The sequence below is a fragment of the Vanellus vanellus genome (assembly GCF_965231255.1).
Source record: "Vanellus vanellus genome assembly, chromosome: 1".
Taxonomy (NCBI): domain Eukaryota; kingdom Metazoa; phylum Chordata; class Aves; order Charadriiformes; family Charadriidae; genus Vanellus; species Vanellus vanellus.
Genome location: NC_138905.1, coordinates 127,281,590 through 127,301,379, shown reverse-complemented (window position 1 = coordinate 127,301,379; position 19,790 = coordinate 127,281,590). Strand labels below are relative to the sequence as shown.

Sequence of the window (19,790 nt, the reverse complement as noted above, 5' to 3'; positions counted from 1 at the left end):
AAAAAAAAATCAACAGGCTAATTAAGATATACTTGGGAGCTGACATCGGTACATCTTTAAGAGAAATATCAGTCCTCTCCTGTGTTTTTGTTATATCCCACATAGGCCACATTCCCTTGATTGCTGAAAAGTACATGCCACAAGGTACCACAACGATTGATCAAGTAGATGGGCTACAGAGGTCAAGCTGGGAGCTTGGCTCAAAGGGAAAAATCTGAATATTATGTACATGAACAGTGCTCTCATGAAATGCTGATTTTCAGCATGGCCAGTGAGTGGGTTGTGTGTTGTTTTTTTTTTTTTTTTGTTTAGACTCATTGCCAAATCAAACATTTAAATAACAAGGTGCAGAGAAAGAGGAACAAGTTTGTTTCCATGATTTTTTAAGCTGGCAAGAGAAGGCCCAAGAGCATCTGCTCTCCTTTTTAAAGGGCTCTATCCAATAAGAATTTTGCAAATAAACTGAAATCCAGCAAAACAAAATAAAAAACCCCAAAAGACAGGCAAACAAAAGAAGTCCCTGAATATTTGGAATGGCAGCTTGTTATGCCAAGAGACCAACAGGGAGAAGGCTGGAGAAAAATGTTTCCTTTGTTCAGGCCATGAGGAACTCAAAGTTTGATTTTTGTTTAAGGAACTCCAATAAATAATGCTAAAACAATAATGGCAGCATCTCTCTTCAGGATCAGGAACAGTCACAGTACCACAGACAAAAAAGTGTCCTGAACACTAAAATGTAAATCAATTCAGCTGAACAAAATGTATGTTCTTTAATAAGTTTAAGGAGGGTAAACACACTGCACTGCACCTACATAAAACACAAATATCATAGCTTCACACTGCATAATAATATACTTGCTATTCTGAGCACATACACGGTCTATGCCAGAGGTTAAGCATCTCAGGAGAGCAAAGTGTTCATTATTTACAGCACCTACGGGGTTGTGCATGGAAAATACAGAAGAACTTGCACTCCGTGCCTGACAAACTACAAGAAGCTCTGCAAAGGCTGTCCGCATGTTGCCCGTGGTCTGGACATCCATAAGCGTTACTGGTTTCTTTGCTGCTCTCATACAGCATCGTCCACTAGCAATATATGTCTACAGCGAAACGCAGACTGTGTCCCATTCTGGCAGACACCAGCTCATCTCAATTATTCACAGCTTTGTCACCGCTCAAATGGACTACAACAGCCTAATCTACCCAAGCACGAAGTCCCAGGCAATTAAGGAAATTCCAGCTATTTTATAACCCTGCAGCGCGTCTCCACCTGCTCTGTTTTCTAGGCTAGTTTCTCATCGCATTTCTAACTGCTGACATATATTTGGTCCTTTTCTCCACAGTGGTTCAGCAGCCTGAGCTGAGAATTGCCCACCTGCATCCTGCTATCAACCCCCTCCTCTTCTGCCAGGGCTCTGGAGACTGTGCGACCCCCTAGAGATATGTGACCAGCGACCAGAGGCACTCTATTTCCAAAGCTGCTTGCTGAAGGATCTTACTTACACAACCTAAAAATCAAACTGATGCCTGAATTTGAAGTCATGAGGAAACGATGGGCTGGCAGGGACCTCAAGAGTTTTCACCTCACTGAAAGAAAGCATCACAGGTCTGTTGACAGCATCATTCAGCTGTGCGCACCTGGTCTCATCAGAGATTCCTAAGAGCTGGGATGGCTGAAGCCCTCCAGGAAACCAGGTAAGCTGCATCCTGGTGAAGTCGACAGCCACCCTCACAACAGCCACACTGACTAGGCTACCACTCCAGGCTACCTGAAAGGGTGAAAGACTACCTCAGGCACTCGGATGAAACCCTGTTCAGATGAACACGCCTGGATGCCGCAGCGGTTTCCATCCCTGATGGCAGGGGACACCTCCACCAGGACAGCAGATCTGAGGACCAGCCCCCCCACCTGTGGCACAACCTCTTGTAGCTCAAAGGGTTCTCACAAGCCATTGCTACCTTCCACGCTAAGCAGAAGCAACTGGGGTGATTTGGTTGGGTGGTGTTTTTTTTTTTTTTTAGACTTTTCTTGTGAAATTTATAAAACTGAGTTTATAACAAATCAAGCCTGAATTACACATAAATCCCTACATAAACAAGATGCTTCAGAGGCTTCTTCAATGGGGAAAGGATCAAAGGACAGGCTACATTGTGCGCAGGTGCACCACCAGATGCACTAGAAGGCTGCAAGATGGAAAAGCAAACTGGGACTCTGAAGAGGCAAACAAATGCTACCACTTATAGATCAGTCTGTTATAAGATCCAGAGAAATAATACCTGTGAACATACTTCAATGTAAGTTTTTTTCCCTTTATATTATTATAAGGTCTTTAATGTAGGCCTACATTTTAGGAACAGATTGAAAAGGCAGCAAAACATTAGGCCACCTATAGAAGGCCAATAAGGGACTGAAAAGAGGTATTACTACTGGTAGCTAAAAAGAGGTAGAACTACTAGTATCTGGTTAATTAAGTAAAGAAAATTCAAGCTGAAAGTCTCCTTAATGACAAATTCCAGTGGACTTTGGGATAACTTTCCAAAGGAAGAGTCTGAAAACTAATCCTGATCTATTCTGAATTGGTGACAGATGGAACAAATCTTTCTTTTTTTAATTTTATTTAAATGCTGATACTGGAAAATGGCACATCTCTGTATCTAACTTTGAACACTACAGCACCAGATACACTGCTTTCCTCTTTTTATCCTTGAGTCACGTGTTATTTCTGAAGCTCTGCCATTTTAAAAGTATTTTTCAGGTTTTATGAGGAGACTAAAAGAAAGGCTCCCTAGGAAAAAAATCTCAGCTTAAAGTATCAGACACTACACCAACACTTGAAAACTAGCATAAGGAGCTGCCTGTAATCCATAGGAAACTCTCCAACAAGTTCCTAGAAAACAGAAGGGGAGTGGAAAAATGTGAAGTTACTGACCGTGATCTCCTCTTGCTCTTCTGTAAGCGGAGTCACACAGTGTCAGAAGTGACACAGAACTACCATAAACCCTATGCTGGCAGTGAGCTCCCTTCAGGGTTTCTCCCCTGCACAACTTTTCTTTACCTTCTCTGCTTAAATCACCACTTAAAAAAATATGTATCTTTTGTTGTGACTCATTATCCTCAGCTGGCTCAAGCAGGACTTCTCCCCAAGTTAGCTTCAACTTGTCAGCTTGCATTTTCTCACTAGTTATCTTATGAATAAATATGATTACAGTCCTGAAGTCGTCTGTCACAGCATACTTTATGTCTCACTGCCATGTAAGCAGATTGCTTTTAGAGAAACTAGAAGCATAAACATTGGCTTCCAAAGTCCCTGCTCTAGAAAATTTGTTATTTTATCCATGACATCTGCAAACACCCCGCAAACAGACAAAAGCATTAAGGGCTGTTGGTGTTAAAACTGGAGGCCCTTCTTGGAAGAAAAATAGAGACTCCCAGGACTACTCATGCTTTACTAGTGCTTTGCAAGGTTAAGATGAAGGAGAAAAAACAGGCATTACACCAGGGACGAAAAGCTGAAGGAACGACTCAGTCCCATGTAAGGCAGTCAGCAGGTCAAAAACTGAGCAAAGATGACAGAAAAACAGGTGGAACTTAACAAAAAAAAAGGTGCAGAGGAATTTAAAATTTAATAGTAAACTAATCAGGGAAAGAAAAAGTGAACAACTGCTGTCAAGACTCAGGAGGCAGGAATTTAATTTATTTCTGAAGACTAGTATTAAAAACAGCCTCAAAGCAAACAGTATTTAATATGGAGTTCACAGCCAGAAGCACAGAAGTTGAATAAACCAATTGATGAGAACTGGCTTGCTCATTTTGTTTAAAATAATAAATGTTAATCATATCCTAAGGCAGACTCAAAACTTCTTTGCTACAGCCAGCATAAAATAATGCTGATTAGACTTTAAAGGAACACTTGAGATGCTCCCTCCTCACCCTTCCTCATTTTTCTTTAATATTCATGCCGGCAGCATCTCCCAATCAAAAGGATATTCTCCAAGTTCTCACTTCCATTGAAAACAAGAGGGTAAACAAGTTTCTTTCCAAAACAGTGGTTACCAAGGTCATTTGTAAGGATATTGGCTTAGATGCCCCAGTTTCACTAATGATACGTGCATACCACAAAAATCACAAGAGCATTACCAAAAAATATACTTTATTGACAGCTTTTGATACAATAGATTTTGATCTTTTGGTGATTCTTTGAAATTATATCTGCTGAAACTACGTGATTCGTGAGAGGCATTAGCTTTATATCAAAAAAATGTATGTATATCCATACTGTCAAAAACAATGCACAGAAACTTCAAATTCCCCAAACCAGAAATTAAATAAAAATAAATCAATATAAAATTAAATTTCGTCAGTCTTTGGAACCCTAAATACTGGTTTAAGGCGAAGAGAAACCTGGCAATACCAATATAATAACTTAAACAAAATTAATGGCCCCAACACACCAAGCCCACGTTTCCAGAATTACACCCTGCTCCTTCAGGAGAGGGAAAAGGGCAGTGAAAATCCAACGCCACTACCAGAAACAGCAGAGGTGACTGGAGCACCTAAAGTGGGACCCTAAAAGAAACCTTTTTGGAGAGAAGAGGAAGGTGTATGTGGCCAACCTGTAGGTTTTTCAAAAGGTATGAGCTTGAAACCAGAATGGGAACATGCTTTTCCTAGTCCTTGCAGTAAATGCTGAGGACTTCTCCTTCTCCCTCAGTAACCTGGTTAGTAGAAACCAGAAGCAGAAACCAGAAGGGCATCCCCATCTAGTGCAGGGCAATGGAGACAGTGACCATACCTGCCCACCTCTCTCCTCCCACCTGCACTACATCATTACCAAATATCCAGCAGCACCCCTTTCCTTCCCCCCATCCCTCCCATCCTGCGAGGCCAAGAGCAGATACTGGGAGGCTGTGGCCAGCACCACGGTCCTCAGCAAGAAGGATGATGCCCCATGTCCTCCAGCTCCCGGAAACACAGTGGCAGGTCCAGCCCCAGCCTCCTGACATCAGGACAGAGCGTGCTGGCAAGCAGCAGGGCAATACAAAGTGGTGCTGTATGTGGTGCAGCTACGTTACCTAAGGATGGCCACGCTCCGGGTCCCCTTGGTTATGGGGAGGCTGATGCCTTGCACTGATGAAGGACATCTGGCAGGAATGACCAGCTCCAGCAAGCAAGCTGGCAGACAGCTTCAAATTACCAAGGTCAGGGTTCGCTTAACATAATTAGGATATAATCCTTTAACAACCAGTTCTATGAATTTTACTTGTCCACAAAGGCAGTTTAGTATCAAAAAATTGCTCGAGTTTCATAAACATCCTGAAGATGGCAACTAGAGGCTCCCAGAAAGAACAAGCCAAACTCCTGACATTCTAAAATAACAGATTTATGGATTTGTTTATATTCTTGTCACACCAAGTTTCTTCTGAGTGTCAAAATATTATGCTATTCGAAGAAACTGGGGACATACAGCAAAGATCACTTATTTTGTCTCATAGAGAGACAGGACAGGGATGCCATTGTATTTCTCACTGTTTCCTCCTCACAGAAGCATCAAAGTCTGAAAGACTGACTTGTGAGACTTCAGGGCTTGCCATTAAAGGCAGACTGACAACCTGCAAGTTTGTCACACAGACCGGAGACACGGATATAAAAAGGGAGCACGTCAAACACACTGGGAGGAAAAAAACCCAAATTAATAATCCACACAAAAAGTACTAAGCTAGTAATAATTCTCATGGAAAAATGAAACTATGCCTAAATCATTACTAAGAATGAATACACTGCAAATTATTTAACCCAAAATCCAGCAGGAGATCAAACACATGAGACATCACTCCCCGTAATGCTCACACCAGCTCCAACCCTGCTAGCCCCTCGCCCATCGGGTCCCCTGGCTTGGCCTCGGAGCCACCCTGTCCCTGCAGTGGGAGCAGGTCCCTCCGGGCTGCTGGTGGAGGTCCCTGTCCCTCACGGCACCAGGACAGCCCTAACCCTGAACTCTTCTATGTAGAAATGAGAATTCTGAAAGTCCCTCCCTTTTTTTTTTTTTCCCCGAAAAATATAAACTCCGCAGTTTTCTGCATATCTCAACCAGGCACAACGTTTCACAGAAGAAAATATAATCTCTTCAGCTGGGGAACCTCCATAGCTTTTGGAAGAAGCCTTAATGATTTGGACCACCCAGACACAAACATAAAATCAAATGCTCAGGTTCCTTGATTTAGCGCTCTCACCTTCCATTTGCAAATCTGATCCCGTGCCATTAAAAAAGGTGAAAAATTTGACACGCATTTCCACTGCAAACAGACCAAATAGAATCTACAGACTTGCCTATCTACAAACGTGCTTGAGTTTTGTTTATTTCTTTTCACGATTCAAAGTTTTCCTTCTTTCTTATGAAATTTTAGTACGGTATGCAAAATTGGAAACATACTGTACAGTCAGTTCCACAGCCTGGTGTGTCTCGTATGCCAAAGATAATCAGCATTACTCCCCCGATGTTTATATACAGTCCTGTGCTGGCCTTCTTACATCAATGAATACGGGACGTTACATGCAGCGTGAAGAGTAGAATGGAAGGGGTTAAACACCAGCTCACCCAGTCATTTGCCTCTCACCGCTCTGTCCCCCTGCAGCTGACGGCCTCTTCGGCATCTCTTATTTGCAAAGGCACCAGTTCAGCAGCAGCCGGAGACAAGTCAACATTTGCCAGCATGAAATCGGGCCAAGGGCAACCTCCAACAAGACCTGACAATAAGCTCCCTGGTTCCAGCTCCCTCACCCGGCTCACTCTGAGAACAGAAATCGTTTTCTGGGAAAAAGCAGCTGTATTACAGGTCGTTTCAACCATCCCTTCTCGACCCACTGCCTCGGCAAGAAGCTCTTAGCAGGACCAGTCCATCAGCCAGCTCCCCAAAGTAAATCATGCTCTGGCCTTCAAAAATTTTCAGGAGCTTGTTACGGGGCTGGAGCACTCTCATCACGGGTGGCTGAGAACTAGAAGCCCAAAGGAGATTCAATCCTGCACGAACTTGTAAGCTGCTGTATGCTGTGGAGCCTGCCAAGCCTTCCTCCACTGCTGCTCACATCCTCCCCACCCCACCCCACCCCCCCCCCCCGAGTATCTCACTGCGATGGCAGGGATTCCTCACAGCTCCTTCCACAGTGGAAACTAGAAGTGACTAGGAATTAAATAGGATGGTTTTAAACGAACTGTTTGAGCAAATATAAGTGAAAGCATAAGTTGCTGCATCAGCTCTCACAAGGGCTTGGAAGGAGGGTGATGAGAAGAGCCTGCGGTTTGTTGAACGGTACTGGCGTGCAGGGCTTCTCAGTTTTTCAAGTTTATTTAAATTGTGCAATAACTAATCTATGCAGCCACAAGGTCTTATTTATGTCTTCCCTTTGCGCACTTCTGTTGCCATTTGTCAGTCCCACTTACCATGGTGTCTTCATCCAAGAAAGGCCGAGAACATTTTGGAGAGCACAGCTTCCTGTGAACGGGAACCCTGAGAACCATCAGGCTCTACACCACGAAACGCATTAATAATACATGAATTTATTCCCATGTGTCACATACTACAATATGATTTTTTTCTGTTCCCCACCTTCTCATTCTTTTTGTGCAATAAAAAATAGCTTTGTTAAAGGCAGAAGAGTAAAGAGAGACCAGGGTTGTGCTTTAGAGACAACGTTCACCCACTGCCAATAAAATCAAACCCCATTCTCCTTGTGAGTGGCTTACAAATAGGGAAATATTTTATAACTCAGATGGAGGACTTGTTTTCAATTCCTTTGTACTAATCTGTTTTGGCAAACCTGTTTACTCTTCCAACAGGGAAATCAGCTATAACTCAATCATATTCTTTTTCTGATGAGTTACAAGTTGTCTTTTATTGCACACACAATACAGGTGGTTTTTAATGTGTGTTATAGCTAAAATGTCTGAGTCATTTTATAAGTATGCCACATATTAAAGGTTTCCCTACAAAGTGGCAGACAAAAATATTGCAAAAAGATGATTTTGGATATGAATAAAGCAAAAGAACTTCCAGGGCTGCAGCACACGTCCTGCACTGTTACTGGTACCCAAGAGGTCTGAAATACCTTGGAGCCATCTAAAGATATAATTTAATATTCTTGGTTTTGACACTCAGTTGGAGAGGGGCACAGAATCGCCAATCGGAAGCACTTTTCTTAAAACAGAGCCAAAAAACAATTCAGGTCTTCATATTTTCCGAAAAGATGACAAGTTGTCAGCCAGTTAACCACTGCAGGCTTCTAGCGCGCCGGTGGAAAGGACAAAAAGGTATCGGTGATACACCAACAGCACTGCTGGCATTTATACAAAAGTTGCCTTCCTGTATTACAGAACTACTCAGGATTTGATGCATTTGACTGGAAAGTTCCTAAAACTCAAAGTCAAAGCAAGTTTACAGTTCCGGTTATCTCCCTTTTCTCCCAGACAGTTATTTCCTATCTCAATGCGAGAAACGTCAAGTAGCAACGAGAAACTTAAAATATGGTTCCTGATACCTACCAAAAGGGAAACACAGCCAGAAGTGGTAACTGAGGCAGCCCAGAACGATAACCAGGCACAGGTCACCCCTTTTCACCTTTAAAGAGGCGCAGGAGCAACCTGTAGCAGCTCCGTAACTAAACACACCCACATGGTTTTACTTAATATGACGCACTGCACATGCAACAGCAGTAACGCTATTCACTCCTTACAGGAATGTTTTCAGCCAAAGCTCTCCAGACAAACCGTATTACACGGGGGACGCAGACACAGGCTAACCAGCTGTCTTAATGTCGCAAAAAGAAATCAGTGGTACAAAGCTGAAGCAAACTACCCGTCAGATGCGTTCACAAAGAACACCTTCCGCAAGTCATCCCTTTTTCCTTACTACAGTAACACAAAAAGTGCCCTCTTTGAGCACGGGGCACTCGCATCCATTGCTTTCCCAGGAAAGCAAAGTACGGGAAAGACCTTTTTATTATTTGTTGGGTTGTGGTTTGTGGTTTTGTTATTTTTTTTTATTTAAACATTTCACTGCCACCATAACTCAGCGCCAGGCGTACTGTTTCTGGTATCTGCCTCCAGGCAGCTTAGAACTGTGAATGTCTGCAAGCCGACATGTTTTTAATCTTCAAGAATAGCTGGATAGAGGCATGTTAATTTTGGCCTGTTTTACTTACAAGTGACACAGTATAACTAGAGCGCTACAACGGATAGGCTCAAGATGGGCAGAATCAAATCAAGTCATTATTTTGAAGCGCATTGCCCAACAGTTGAAAACTCTTAAAGAAAACTGCTACTGGCATAAGCTCTTAACTCGGAGGCAGGAGCTGGAAGCAGCATCTCCCCCTATCTGGCCAGTCACTGTAAGGAGGCCTGATGAAGACTTCCGAGGGACACCAGGATGGACCACAGACCCTAGGACGTTAAAACTCTCACGTTACAGACAAAAAGGAGACAGACTTTGCTAAGCAACTCATGTTGCCAGCCCACACTGGTTAAGTGTAGGCTTTGGGTAAACCACGCAGCATGACACGGCACTGCTGGAGAAGCCTGAATACATGACTACTTTCAAACGGCAATGCTATTCTTAGTGGATACATGTATGACATGTCTAAATCCACTACCGTAAACAGCAATGGCATTTCCTGAAAAGAACAAGAAGAGGGCGAGAAGTAGGGAAGAATAAAATCAGATGTCTTCAATCATACTGCTCAAATCGTACAAAAGCCTCTCTATTCAGAGTTGTGACAAACATTAAATTTTACACGGCTGGAAAAAAGAGGGTCTCATCCTGTAACAACACCACAGTAATTTCAGAGTCTTCAAAACAAACTTTCCCTATAACACAAACTTCTAAATCATCCAAATTGCATTTGTGGAGTAGATAGCAGTAACATAAAATGTATTGTTATATTTTTTTCCTGCAAAGCGGTAGAAGTTTCTTCTGTGCTTTCCTGAAGGACACAGCTGCACATCACAATTCAAAGACTATACAAATCAAAGATGTTTTCAAACAAATAAATGCAATCAAGTATCTTTATGATATGCATTCTGCATGTTTTGGTTGTGGGCTTTCCCCCCTGCTCCGTGAAAATAGGTCATAATGACCTGCTAGTGTCTCACAAGAACCCAGAACACGCATCATTTCCAGCATTCTCCTCTCTTTTTGAGGTCTATGAATCAGGCTAAACTTGGTCTCTCAGAGCAGCCATCCTAAACCCTGCTGACGTCACCTGTCCTCAGATGAAGACGCGTTTTCACTGAGTAAGCAAAAAGCGTGAAGTTATACAAACTGTATCTGCTCCAACGGCAAAAACCTTTGCCAAAAACGCCCTCCTGCCCCCAGCCTGAGTTACACAGGCTGGCAAAGGCTTGGCGCTCCGGCACAGCTGGGGATGTTTCCCTCTCCCAGCCTGTAATTTGCCCTGCATGCTGCTGGGAAGGGACAGCAGCTCTCCCAACTATTGAGCTGACATCTGACAGCTGAAACCAGGGCAGTAGAGACCCCCAGAAGGCCAGCTGAAAGAGACAGCACCAGCCAAACCAATAAAGTGGGTCCCAGCCCCGGCGCTTATTTCACACCAAAAAGCACGGGAGGGTAGAGGAAGACATCCTAGATAAATTTAGGTGAGCCACGTCCCGATTCGGCCTCACCAGAGGGCTTCTCTCTCCCTGGAGGCTTGCGGCAACTCACTGCGAGATGACACGTGAAGCCACCACGTTGCTTGCACCCAGGGAGAGGGAGACAGGGATGCTCACGCAGGAGAAGGCGAGAAAGCTGGGCAGCCCGCCTCAAAGCCAAGAGCTAAGTTAAAAAAAAAGCAAGCAGGACAGTAGAAAACAGTTGAAAACTGCTGCTGGGGTGAGAGAAGAAGGGACGTTTCCAGCAATGCAAAACAGGAACAAGAATAGGTTTGGGAGAAAGCCGTTTTGGAAATCTCTCCTGTGCTGCAGACATGCCTGGTAGCCCTGGCCAGAGCCCAGACCTGGACCCTACTGCGTTAGCACCTGAACAAACAGGGGTCGAGGCGAGGGATCCTGCCCACGGTCTGGTGTGCCAGGAGTCAGGCAGCACGGATGGGCAGGAGGAAGCCCAGGAGAGATGGGGAGAGAACAAGGAGTCCACCCTGATGGGCAAAAAACCAAGCCACAGTTGTCCAAAGTTTCCTAGAGGGAAAGCACAACTCCCAAAAGTAACCAAAAAAAAAAAAAAAAAAAAAAAAAAAAAAAAAAAAAAAAAAAAAGAGATGCTGTTGAGATGGTTATGGAGGAACGCAAAGTAACTGCTTTTGCAAGGTAGCATCTGCTAAGTGCTAGAGAAGAGAGCACAAAAATAGCACTAAAAATAAAAAATCAGGGGTTAGTGATGAAGGCCAGCCAGCCAAACCGGGGAACTGCAGCACAGCCAGTCCAGTAATTTCTGTCTAGGAAACAAGCAAAAACCCACAAACAACACTTTCTCCTCAAATAAGCCTTTCAGCAGAAAAGACTCATTTTAACAGCGCTCCAGCACCTAGGTATTTTGAGAGACTCACTTGGGCATGTCGGTAGCAGGCTCTTAACCTGCTCCCATGCTAAACGCATTCTCCCTCCATCTTCACAGAACTGAAGAGGGGGATGTAATTTTAGACATTTCTCTCAGGAAAAAACCCTGCAGCTGCCAGGAAACACTGGTTAGAGGTGACGGTGGGTGGGGGAAGGATTCCTTATCATCCTGACGTTGCACTTGACAGAGCTTTACTCTCCGTCTAACTTACTCCTTCCACATTTCTGTGTTTTATGTACACAGCAAAGACACCATTTATTTCCTCAAGCACAACAAAATCTGGTCAAACCAAAGGAAGATATTGGCAAAGCTGATCTTCCCATATGTATTAACTTGGGGGAATTTAGTTTATTTCCATGGGTCTCTCAAGAAATATAAGAATCCTTTCTCTCTTCACGTAAAGATATGCCAAATGACAAGTTGAAGTGGTTTCAAACTGGCAGGGCTCTTAAGTGGCTATTTCAAGTTACAGGAAAGATCAGAATCGTTAAAACCTATAATTTGGAGCCGCTTTCAAGGTACTGCAGCATAAATTTTCAGTTTGAACACACTTAACAGTGCTCCTTTAAATACAATCAATAGTCAGAAACAGGGGCAGAGAAGTGCTGACCGGCCAGCCACGTCCTCTGTGCTGAGCTGTTCATTTACTGTGCTAAAAAAATTTAAGTGAATGCCTTGTGAAACCGATGATCCCCAGCACACCACAACTTTTAACATATAACACAACTTGAAACAGCAAATTAAAAAAAAAAAATAAAAAAAATCCACAAACACAGCCATATCAGAAGCAGAAAGATTAGCCAAGTATTTAGAGGAACATGTAACTTGTTACGCCAGTTGGGGAAAAAACATTTGTACTTTCAGAATTTTCACAGAAGTACCACGAAAGACACAAAGACTGACAACAATAAACTACAGTCTGTATTACAATACAGTATACATTACAATTTCATGAAGTATTGGATTACTGATATGCTTTTTGGACAAAAAATGAGTAGTGTGATGGGGGTGAAGGTAGGGAGGGTTGGTGTTTACCTCCTCATAGCTCTCCACTCCAAACCATCCATCCCACTAGTGGACTGGGGGCCCACGCCTTGGAAACAGTCTCTCCCAACGAAGATGCTCCTGGGACCCTTACACTACCTAATCTCACATATGGCAGCATAGTACTGGTCTCAAGAGTTAGGACCATTGCATTAGTACCTAAAAATTAAAGTAAATACAAGTATATTTTTATACACCTTATAAGCTCCCAGAGAACGTAGTTAGCAACTCAACAATTATTTCAGGGACTCCTCCGAGATGGTCTGCCAGTGGCAACTGAATTGCAAGAAATTCCAACGTGGAATTAAAATACGCAATAATACAGGATTCATCATTTGCATCTTTACAGCACATCCATGCAAATGGCATTTCTCATGCTCTCTCTCATCTTCAGTCAATTATGGTTTATCAACTGTGCATCAAGACATCTGACAGTGTGGGCTGAAGTCCATGCCCATCTCCAAACTCTGTTCTTCCTGTAAATCAGTAGACAGCAGTATCTAAGTAGTAGATTTTTTCCACAGGCATCTCCAATAGGGAAAAGCAAAGAACAGTAAGTAAGTCTATGCAACTTGCCTAAGGTTATGTATCATATATGTAAGGGGTCTGAATTTTCAACCCAGTGGCTTATTCAACTGAATGCCGATACAACAGCAAGCCAAGTCTTGTTCCCTGTACCTTCATCAGCCATAAATCTGACCCTGCTGATCCCCATCCCATTCATATCTCTACAGTGGGAGAAAAATGAAAAAAAAAAAAAAATCAGTAATGTTCCCGTTTATTTCCAACTACAGGTCTCAGCTGTCTGAGAGATGAGGAGACTACAGTAAAACGCACCTCAGCATTACCAAATTGTTTTAAGAACTGATGGTTTTGATATTCCAAGTTATACGCTCATTCCCACTTTTCAGAGACAAGAGCCCCACCTGTACTGATGGCAGTCTCAATTGGAAGTTTTTGTAAACACTGCATTTATACACTCTCGATGTTCAGGAAGCCCCTATCATGTCTCCTAGCATTTACCACTGCAGTGGACCAACAGTAAAACGGGATACGGCAGCCTGCAGGCACGAGGAACAACTGATTGTCCTACTGCACCTCCGATACCATCTCCAATGCTTGCCCAGACTTAACTACCCAAGCCGTTACATGCAGTTAGCGCGCCTGTGCTCTTTGGCAAGGTTTATTTCACTGCAAGAAAAAGGACAGCTGAACGACTCATCAAAAGCATCTCTCGGGAAATTTTCGTACTTTCCCTCTTTGTTTGTGTGATCTCAGCCCGGAGATTTCAGCTGCACCGGAGCCCCCAGGTGTTGCTGCAGAGCGAGCAGCCTGAGCAGGCCTAGCACGGGGGACACGATGACCTGATTATTTAAGGACCACTCGGAAAGAAATGTAGTGCTTTGATATGACTTAAAGCCGTCAGGAGTTTTCAGTAGGGAATTACGACTGCTCATGAAGATGGCTCCCTTCTCATGAGAAAATATGAAAGCAGCGTCAAGGGTTGAGTTAACATTATTGATTGATATAAACATGACGTATCTGCTGCATTTGAGGTCACCTGAGAATGTCATTTCTACTAGGCTTCTCTGGAAGTCTTGTTTGTTCATATACAACTATCCAGCTAATTGGAGCTGATTTAGAAGGAGCCAACACGTCCAAAGCGCAACGCTTGGCATAAAGCTGTGCCTTCGGACACCCTTATCTGCTTGTATTCACGTGCTGGTTTTTGTCTTGCAGCAGGACCACAAGCGACCGGAGGGCAGCCACCACCTTTCTGCTCAGTGCCGAGCCAGCATGCCCAACACCTCAGTCGGCCTCCACCACGAGCTCGCGACTGGCACCCTCAGCACAGAACCAAGACGACACGTGGATCCTGCATGTACTTCTGGACAAATCATCACCTAAGATTAACAGGCAGACAGCAAGCCGTATTTAAAAACAAAACAAAACAAAACACCAAACCAACAACCAAAAGCTCAGCTGACACAACAGGCCCCACCCTTGGCAGCGCAGAACACCGGCTGCTTTGGGGCCTGGAGACTGTTTCTTGACCGTTTCACAGCTTGGTCTGATGGACAGATAAGAGCTACGAGGGGACTCAAGGTATTAATTGCAATTTCGTATTTCTTTGAAGTCTGCCGTATGACTCCAAGCAATCTGAAACATTTACTTCCTCCAGTTTTGTCCTCCTGTCCTTTGTCCACTTACCATATAAACTCAATTGGGCACGGACTGCCTCTCTCTGAAGGGCTGCAGCACTCGGGAGTTTCACCCACAAATGCATCCCTCGCTCTACAAAGCAACTTTTGAGAAGAGCTACCCTCTCCACAACCAGACTTCCACCTACTCATATTTAATCCAAATATATACATATGTTACAAGCATACCACACATATATATCATCTTTCATTGAATTAAATCTCGCACAGCTTTTGCAAATAGTTCTGTGATATTACATGCTCTTTAAGTGATTCTAATAGCATCTCTCCTGAGGTTCACGGTCCCTTCACACCAATATCCTGTTCCAACATGCAGTTTCTTTTTTAATGCAGTATAACCTCTTCCTTTTAATTTTATCACTGATTAGCTTTTCCTCTGTCTACTAAAAGTGTAAAAACACAAGTACAATAGCCTTACACCATGCAGTGCCACTTGATTTCATCTCCATGTACCCAAAACACCAAACAAGTGACTTCCATATGTATATATGTACCCACATACAGCTGCACCCTCACCTGGCACCACCGGACGGTCAGCAGTGCTCTGCCCGAGCTCAACAGGGCAAGGATCTGCACTGGCTTTTCCCTGCTCAAAAAACCCCAGAAAAGAAGAGATGAGAGGATCTCTGGTGAAGAGGAGAACCAGATGAGAAAGAGTCACTGAAGAGCTCAAAAGGTCCTCTCTCTCTCTCTTAGTCCTTATAGAAAAGTTTTAAGGTTGATTCAACTTCCAAAAGGTGCATCTCTCAAATGCTCTTGAAAAGCAAACAGACTTTTCTCCGAGTGGTGCCATTGGAGAGATTTTGTCCGTGCATCACAGGCTTTCACTGGAACAACTTATAAAGACCACGGGCATCGTTTCAAGATTGGAAACTACAGTTACAGGTAATACAGCAGCTGCTTCAAATGCTTTCAAGTATTTTAAGAATTTTAAGTATTTAGGTATTTTTTCAATCGCCTCCTTAATGCCAAGGAGATTATTAATTCAATGACATTTTCACAGGCAGAACACTGTCTTGATTTTTACTGCCTATCATCAAATATTGATCGCAGATCTCTGTTTACAGCATGTTTATTATTTCTATTTAGTGTGGTGTTCACCATAGTCTTTGGGTTACAGAGCTCAAATGTTCTACAGTAAAAATTTCCGTGTTACCAAATTATGAATTCAAGAGCTGATTAGACTATTTCTGATGTTTCAGTAACAATCTACTACTGAAAATAAGCATTTTGTATGAATCCAAAATTGTTTGGCTTTGTCTACAAAATAGTCAAGTGTCAACTTCCTGGTAACAGTTCATTGAAGTACTTCAACGTATAATCTGTATTCAAGAGAGCCACATGCGCACACAATCCTATGGAGATTGTTTTGAAAAAGTCCATTTTAATTTACTAAATGGCATTCTGTACCTAATGTGCGCAATTACATACCAACACAGTACCATTAAAGAGAATATCTATTTACAGTTTCACTAGATTTCACATTCAGAATAAAGATTTGAAAGAACATTACATTGCCTCTATTTAAAAAACCAACCAAACAAAAGAAATGGAACTTGAGAACTTAACTTTGTATTAGGGTTTACAAATACAGCTGCTGATGAGTTAAGTTCTTTGGAGCCTTTGACACTAAGCATAAGAGGAAAATTGGACTTTCAAATGAGTGAAAGTTGAAACAAGCAGGCTATTGTGCAGCCAACTTGAAGATTGCATGCGAAAATTGGATTTTTAAGATTGGAGAAGTTATATTTGGCCTTTTGGGAAGAAAGAGAAGGACAGGATATTAGCATCCTCTGCAAACTAATTGAAGACTAACATTCACATGAACCGCAAAGTAAAGCATTCAGTCATCTTCCTAAGAAAATAAAGAGAATTTGGCAGTTCAATAGTCCTCAGAGAAATGCCAGGACAGAAACTTCTGTTGTCTTTGTTGATTTAGCAACTGATGTGTCCAATACCTTAGTGTTTTGTAAAGACGGAACATAAATGCGTGTTCCAGCATCTTTGGTGTTGGAAAGACGCCACTTAAAGGACGCCAACAAAAATAAGAAACGGTAACTTCAACTCACAACAAATACCACCATTATGCCATTTTATGCCCCTCTGTGGGCGCAATCACAGCTTAAACAGGGATGGCTCCTACATACTAAAACCAGGTACCACCACCAAACGGAGGTTCTCCACGTGCACAGCTGTGAGCTGTATTAGGCACCTTCCTCACCTGCTCCTTGCCTCTCCTCCCTGTCAACCCACAGCAACGCACCTCCATTTGAAGCCATACCCACTTACTTTGAGGGCTGTCTTCTGGCCACAAGTCTTCATTGGCCACACCTGTTAAACCACCGCTGCACACCAGTTTACACTGGCTTTAGTCGCAGTGCCCGCCAAGTCGGCAATGTTTAACCTGACAAGATGCCACTGCTTTGAAAGGACAGGCAGACCTACGCACCAACTGCCTTTTGCCACAGAAATGGGCCTAAATTTGAGCTTACTTCAAATTTTGCAAAAGGAAATGCAAATAATTAGAAGTGAAGCAGCATGAGCACACGCTTTTAAAATTACGAGAAGCGGTAAGAATCCAGCCAGGTCCACCCTGTCATTTTTCACACTGCAAACTGAGATTCGCTCTCTGCCCGTGCAGTCACACGCGGGCAACAAAAACGGGTGAAAGACTTTTAAGTGCCAAGGTCCCGGAGCCGGGGCTGGTAGGTCAGACACATACTCGCCCCTTCTCCCACCCCCACCCCTCCCTTTACAATTAAGGGCATCAATTAAATCTCTATTCTACTTGAGCGACTTCCAGAGTGGGCGCCTTCTCCTTTCAGTCCTCGGCAGGTTTGGGCCAGGATAATGGCACAGTGATGCCAACGGGATGCCCCCATGCCATGGGCTACCACCGACCTGCACTCCGCCTCTTTAAACCCAAAACTGATTTAAAAAAAAAAAAAAAAAGCGCAACAAAAACAAAACAACAAAATACTTTAATCGCGCCGAATAACCCGGCACTCCCAGCCCAGGATGAGCCTTCCTTTCAGCCGGCGGCCGGCCCGGGACGAGCCAAGGGGAGGACAACACAGAGGACGAGACAAAGCGCTCCGGGCTGGGAGCGAGCACCAAACGAGACCCCCACCCCCGCCCGGTCGCCCCTCCGGGCTGCCGGGGCCACCTCGCCGCCACCGCACCGCCACCGCCACCGCCACCACCACCCCCCCCGCGGTGGGCCGCGGGCGGGCAGCGCTCCCCTGCCCGGCGGGAGGAGGCGGCTCCGCCGCCGCGCTCTCCCTTTTCCCCCGCGTCCCCGGCGGCTGTCCCGCCGCGGGGGGCTCTCCAGACCCCACCGCCCCCTTCCTTCTTCCCTTTCCCTACCCTCGTAGGTCAGGCCGGGGCAGGCGCCCAGGGCGAGCAGCGCGGCGAGGCGCAGCCAGCGGCTCCCCATGCTGAGCAGCGGCGGCGGCCCTTCCCGGCTGAGGGCTGCGCGGCAAAGGGGCAGGCGGGGGAGGAGGAGGAGTGGGACGGAGACATTCTCCGAGCGGGCTCCCGGGCGCCGCCGGAGACTCCTCCTCCTCCTCCTCCCGCCACCGGGGAAGACCGCCCGCCCCGCCCCGCTTCGCCTCCCCTCCCGCCCCGACGGGCGGCGGGCGCGAAGGGAGCTCGGGTGTTTGGGAGGAACGTGCTATCCCGTCTCCCCCTCCCCCCCTTTCTCATCCCTCGGGGCTCTGTCGCCGGTGTGCCCCGCTGTTGTCCCGTCCCCGTCCCGTCCTGTCCCCGCCTGAGGGGCTCCTCCCGCGGTCATCGTCCCGTTCCCCCCCTCCCTCCCGCCCCAGACGTGCCGTGGCCTCCGGGAATCGCCCCGGCAGTGCCCTGGACCGGCGAGTGGCGCCCCGGGGTGTGTGTGTGCTCGCCCCTGACCCGCTGAGCCGCCCCGACCTCAACCGGGGCACCGAGCTGGCCGGGACAGCGTCCGTCCCCGTCCAAGGCTGTGGGGGGGGGGGAGGGGAGGGCAGCCCCGGCTGTACCCCGTCGCCTTCGCTGCCGTCGGGGCTCCCCTTAAGCGAGGGCGGGATGGGGAGGCAGAGCCTCGCTCCCTCCAGTCCCTTCTCTGGCGACGTGGGGACCTCGGGAGGCACGGAGGCCGCTGCCAGCTCCCCAGGCCCCGTCCAGGCTGGCAGCGGCTGCCAAGCGCAGGCCTGGAGAGTTTTGCGGGCAGGGGAACGGACGGCGCTTTCCAAGATGAACTGCTCCGGTTGCTCAGCAGTTTGCAGACGGCCAGGCTTAAATGGTCAAAAATCATGAGTCAGATCCTCAAAAGTCATGAGATTGAGGAAAAAAAGTTTGAGGTCTTCACATTTCCCATTAGCTTTTTGAGCTGCGAGGGTGTTGCGGGGTCACATTTTCAGGCTTTCTTCCATAACCACAAAGACTAGAGGCTTTTTTTTTTCTTCTTTCCAGATGAAAGCAAATTCCCCAATCGCTCCTACCCTACGGAAGCGAGGGCTTCAGGCAGAGCATCAAATGTTGCAATGCTTTTGATTTGAGATCTGTCAACCCTGCAGCTTGACTACAGCTTAGCTTTGATATTAATTTTTTTTTTTCCACTTTCCAGCATTAGAGGTAGCATCTAATGTGCACTATAAACTAGTGAAAGCGCAGGAAAGCACCACCCCCAGCTGGTGTGGTGCCTGTAAAGAGTTTGCATGCTGGGGCAGGAAGGGGGAGAGATTGCGGGGGAGTTCCTAGGGTCCCACACTCGTGCTGCGCTATTTGCAGCAAAGCACAGGCAAATAAGGAAATACCATCTAGTAAGTAAAGGAATATTTCTTTAAGGGATACCAATTTTCAGCAGGGCTATAGTCATCTAAAGGGGAAGACCTAGTCTAAAGGAGAAGGAGAAGGAGAAGGAGGAGGAGAAGGAGGAGGAGAAGGAGGAGGAGAAGGAGGAGGAGAAGGAGGAGGAGAAGG

General features: G+C 45.3%; 1 protein-coding gene across 1 annotated transcript in view; it reads right to left on the bottom strand.

The window, feature by feature from the left end:
• The window catches only part of SRPX (sushi repeat containing protein X-linked), a gene marked incomplete at its 5' end in the record, with an annotated part of 47,828 nt that extends 29,561 nt beyond the window's left edge, over positions 1-18,267 (bottom strand). The window contains one exon of the mRNA XM_082484606.1: positions 18,198-18,267. Coding sequence (XP_082340732.1) covers positions 18,198-18,267 — 70 coding nt within the window. The remainder of the gene's footprint in view (positions 1-18,197) is intronic.
• Between the last annotated feature and the right edge of the window lie 1,523 nt (positions 18,268-19,790).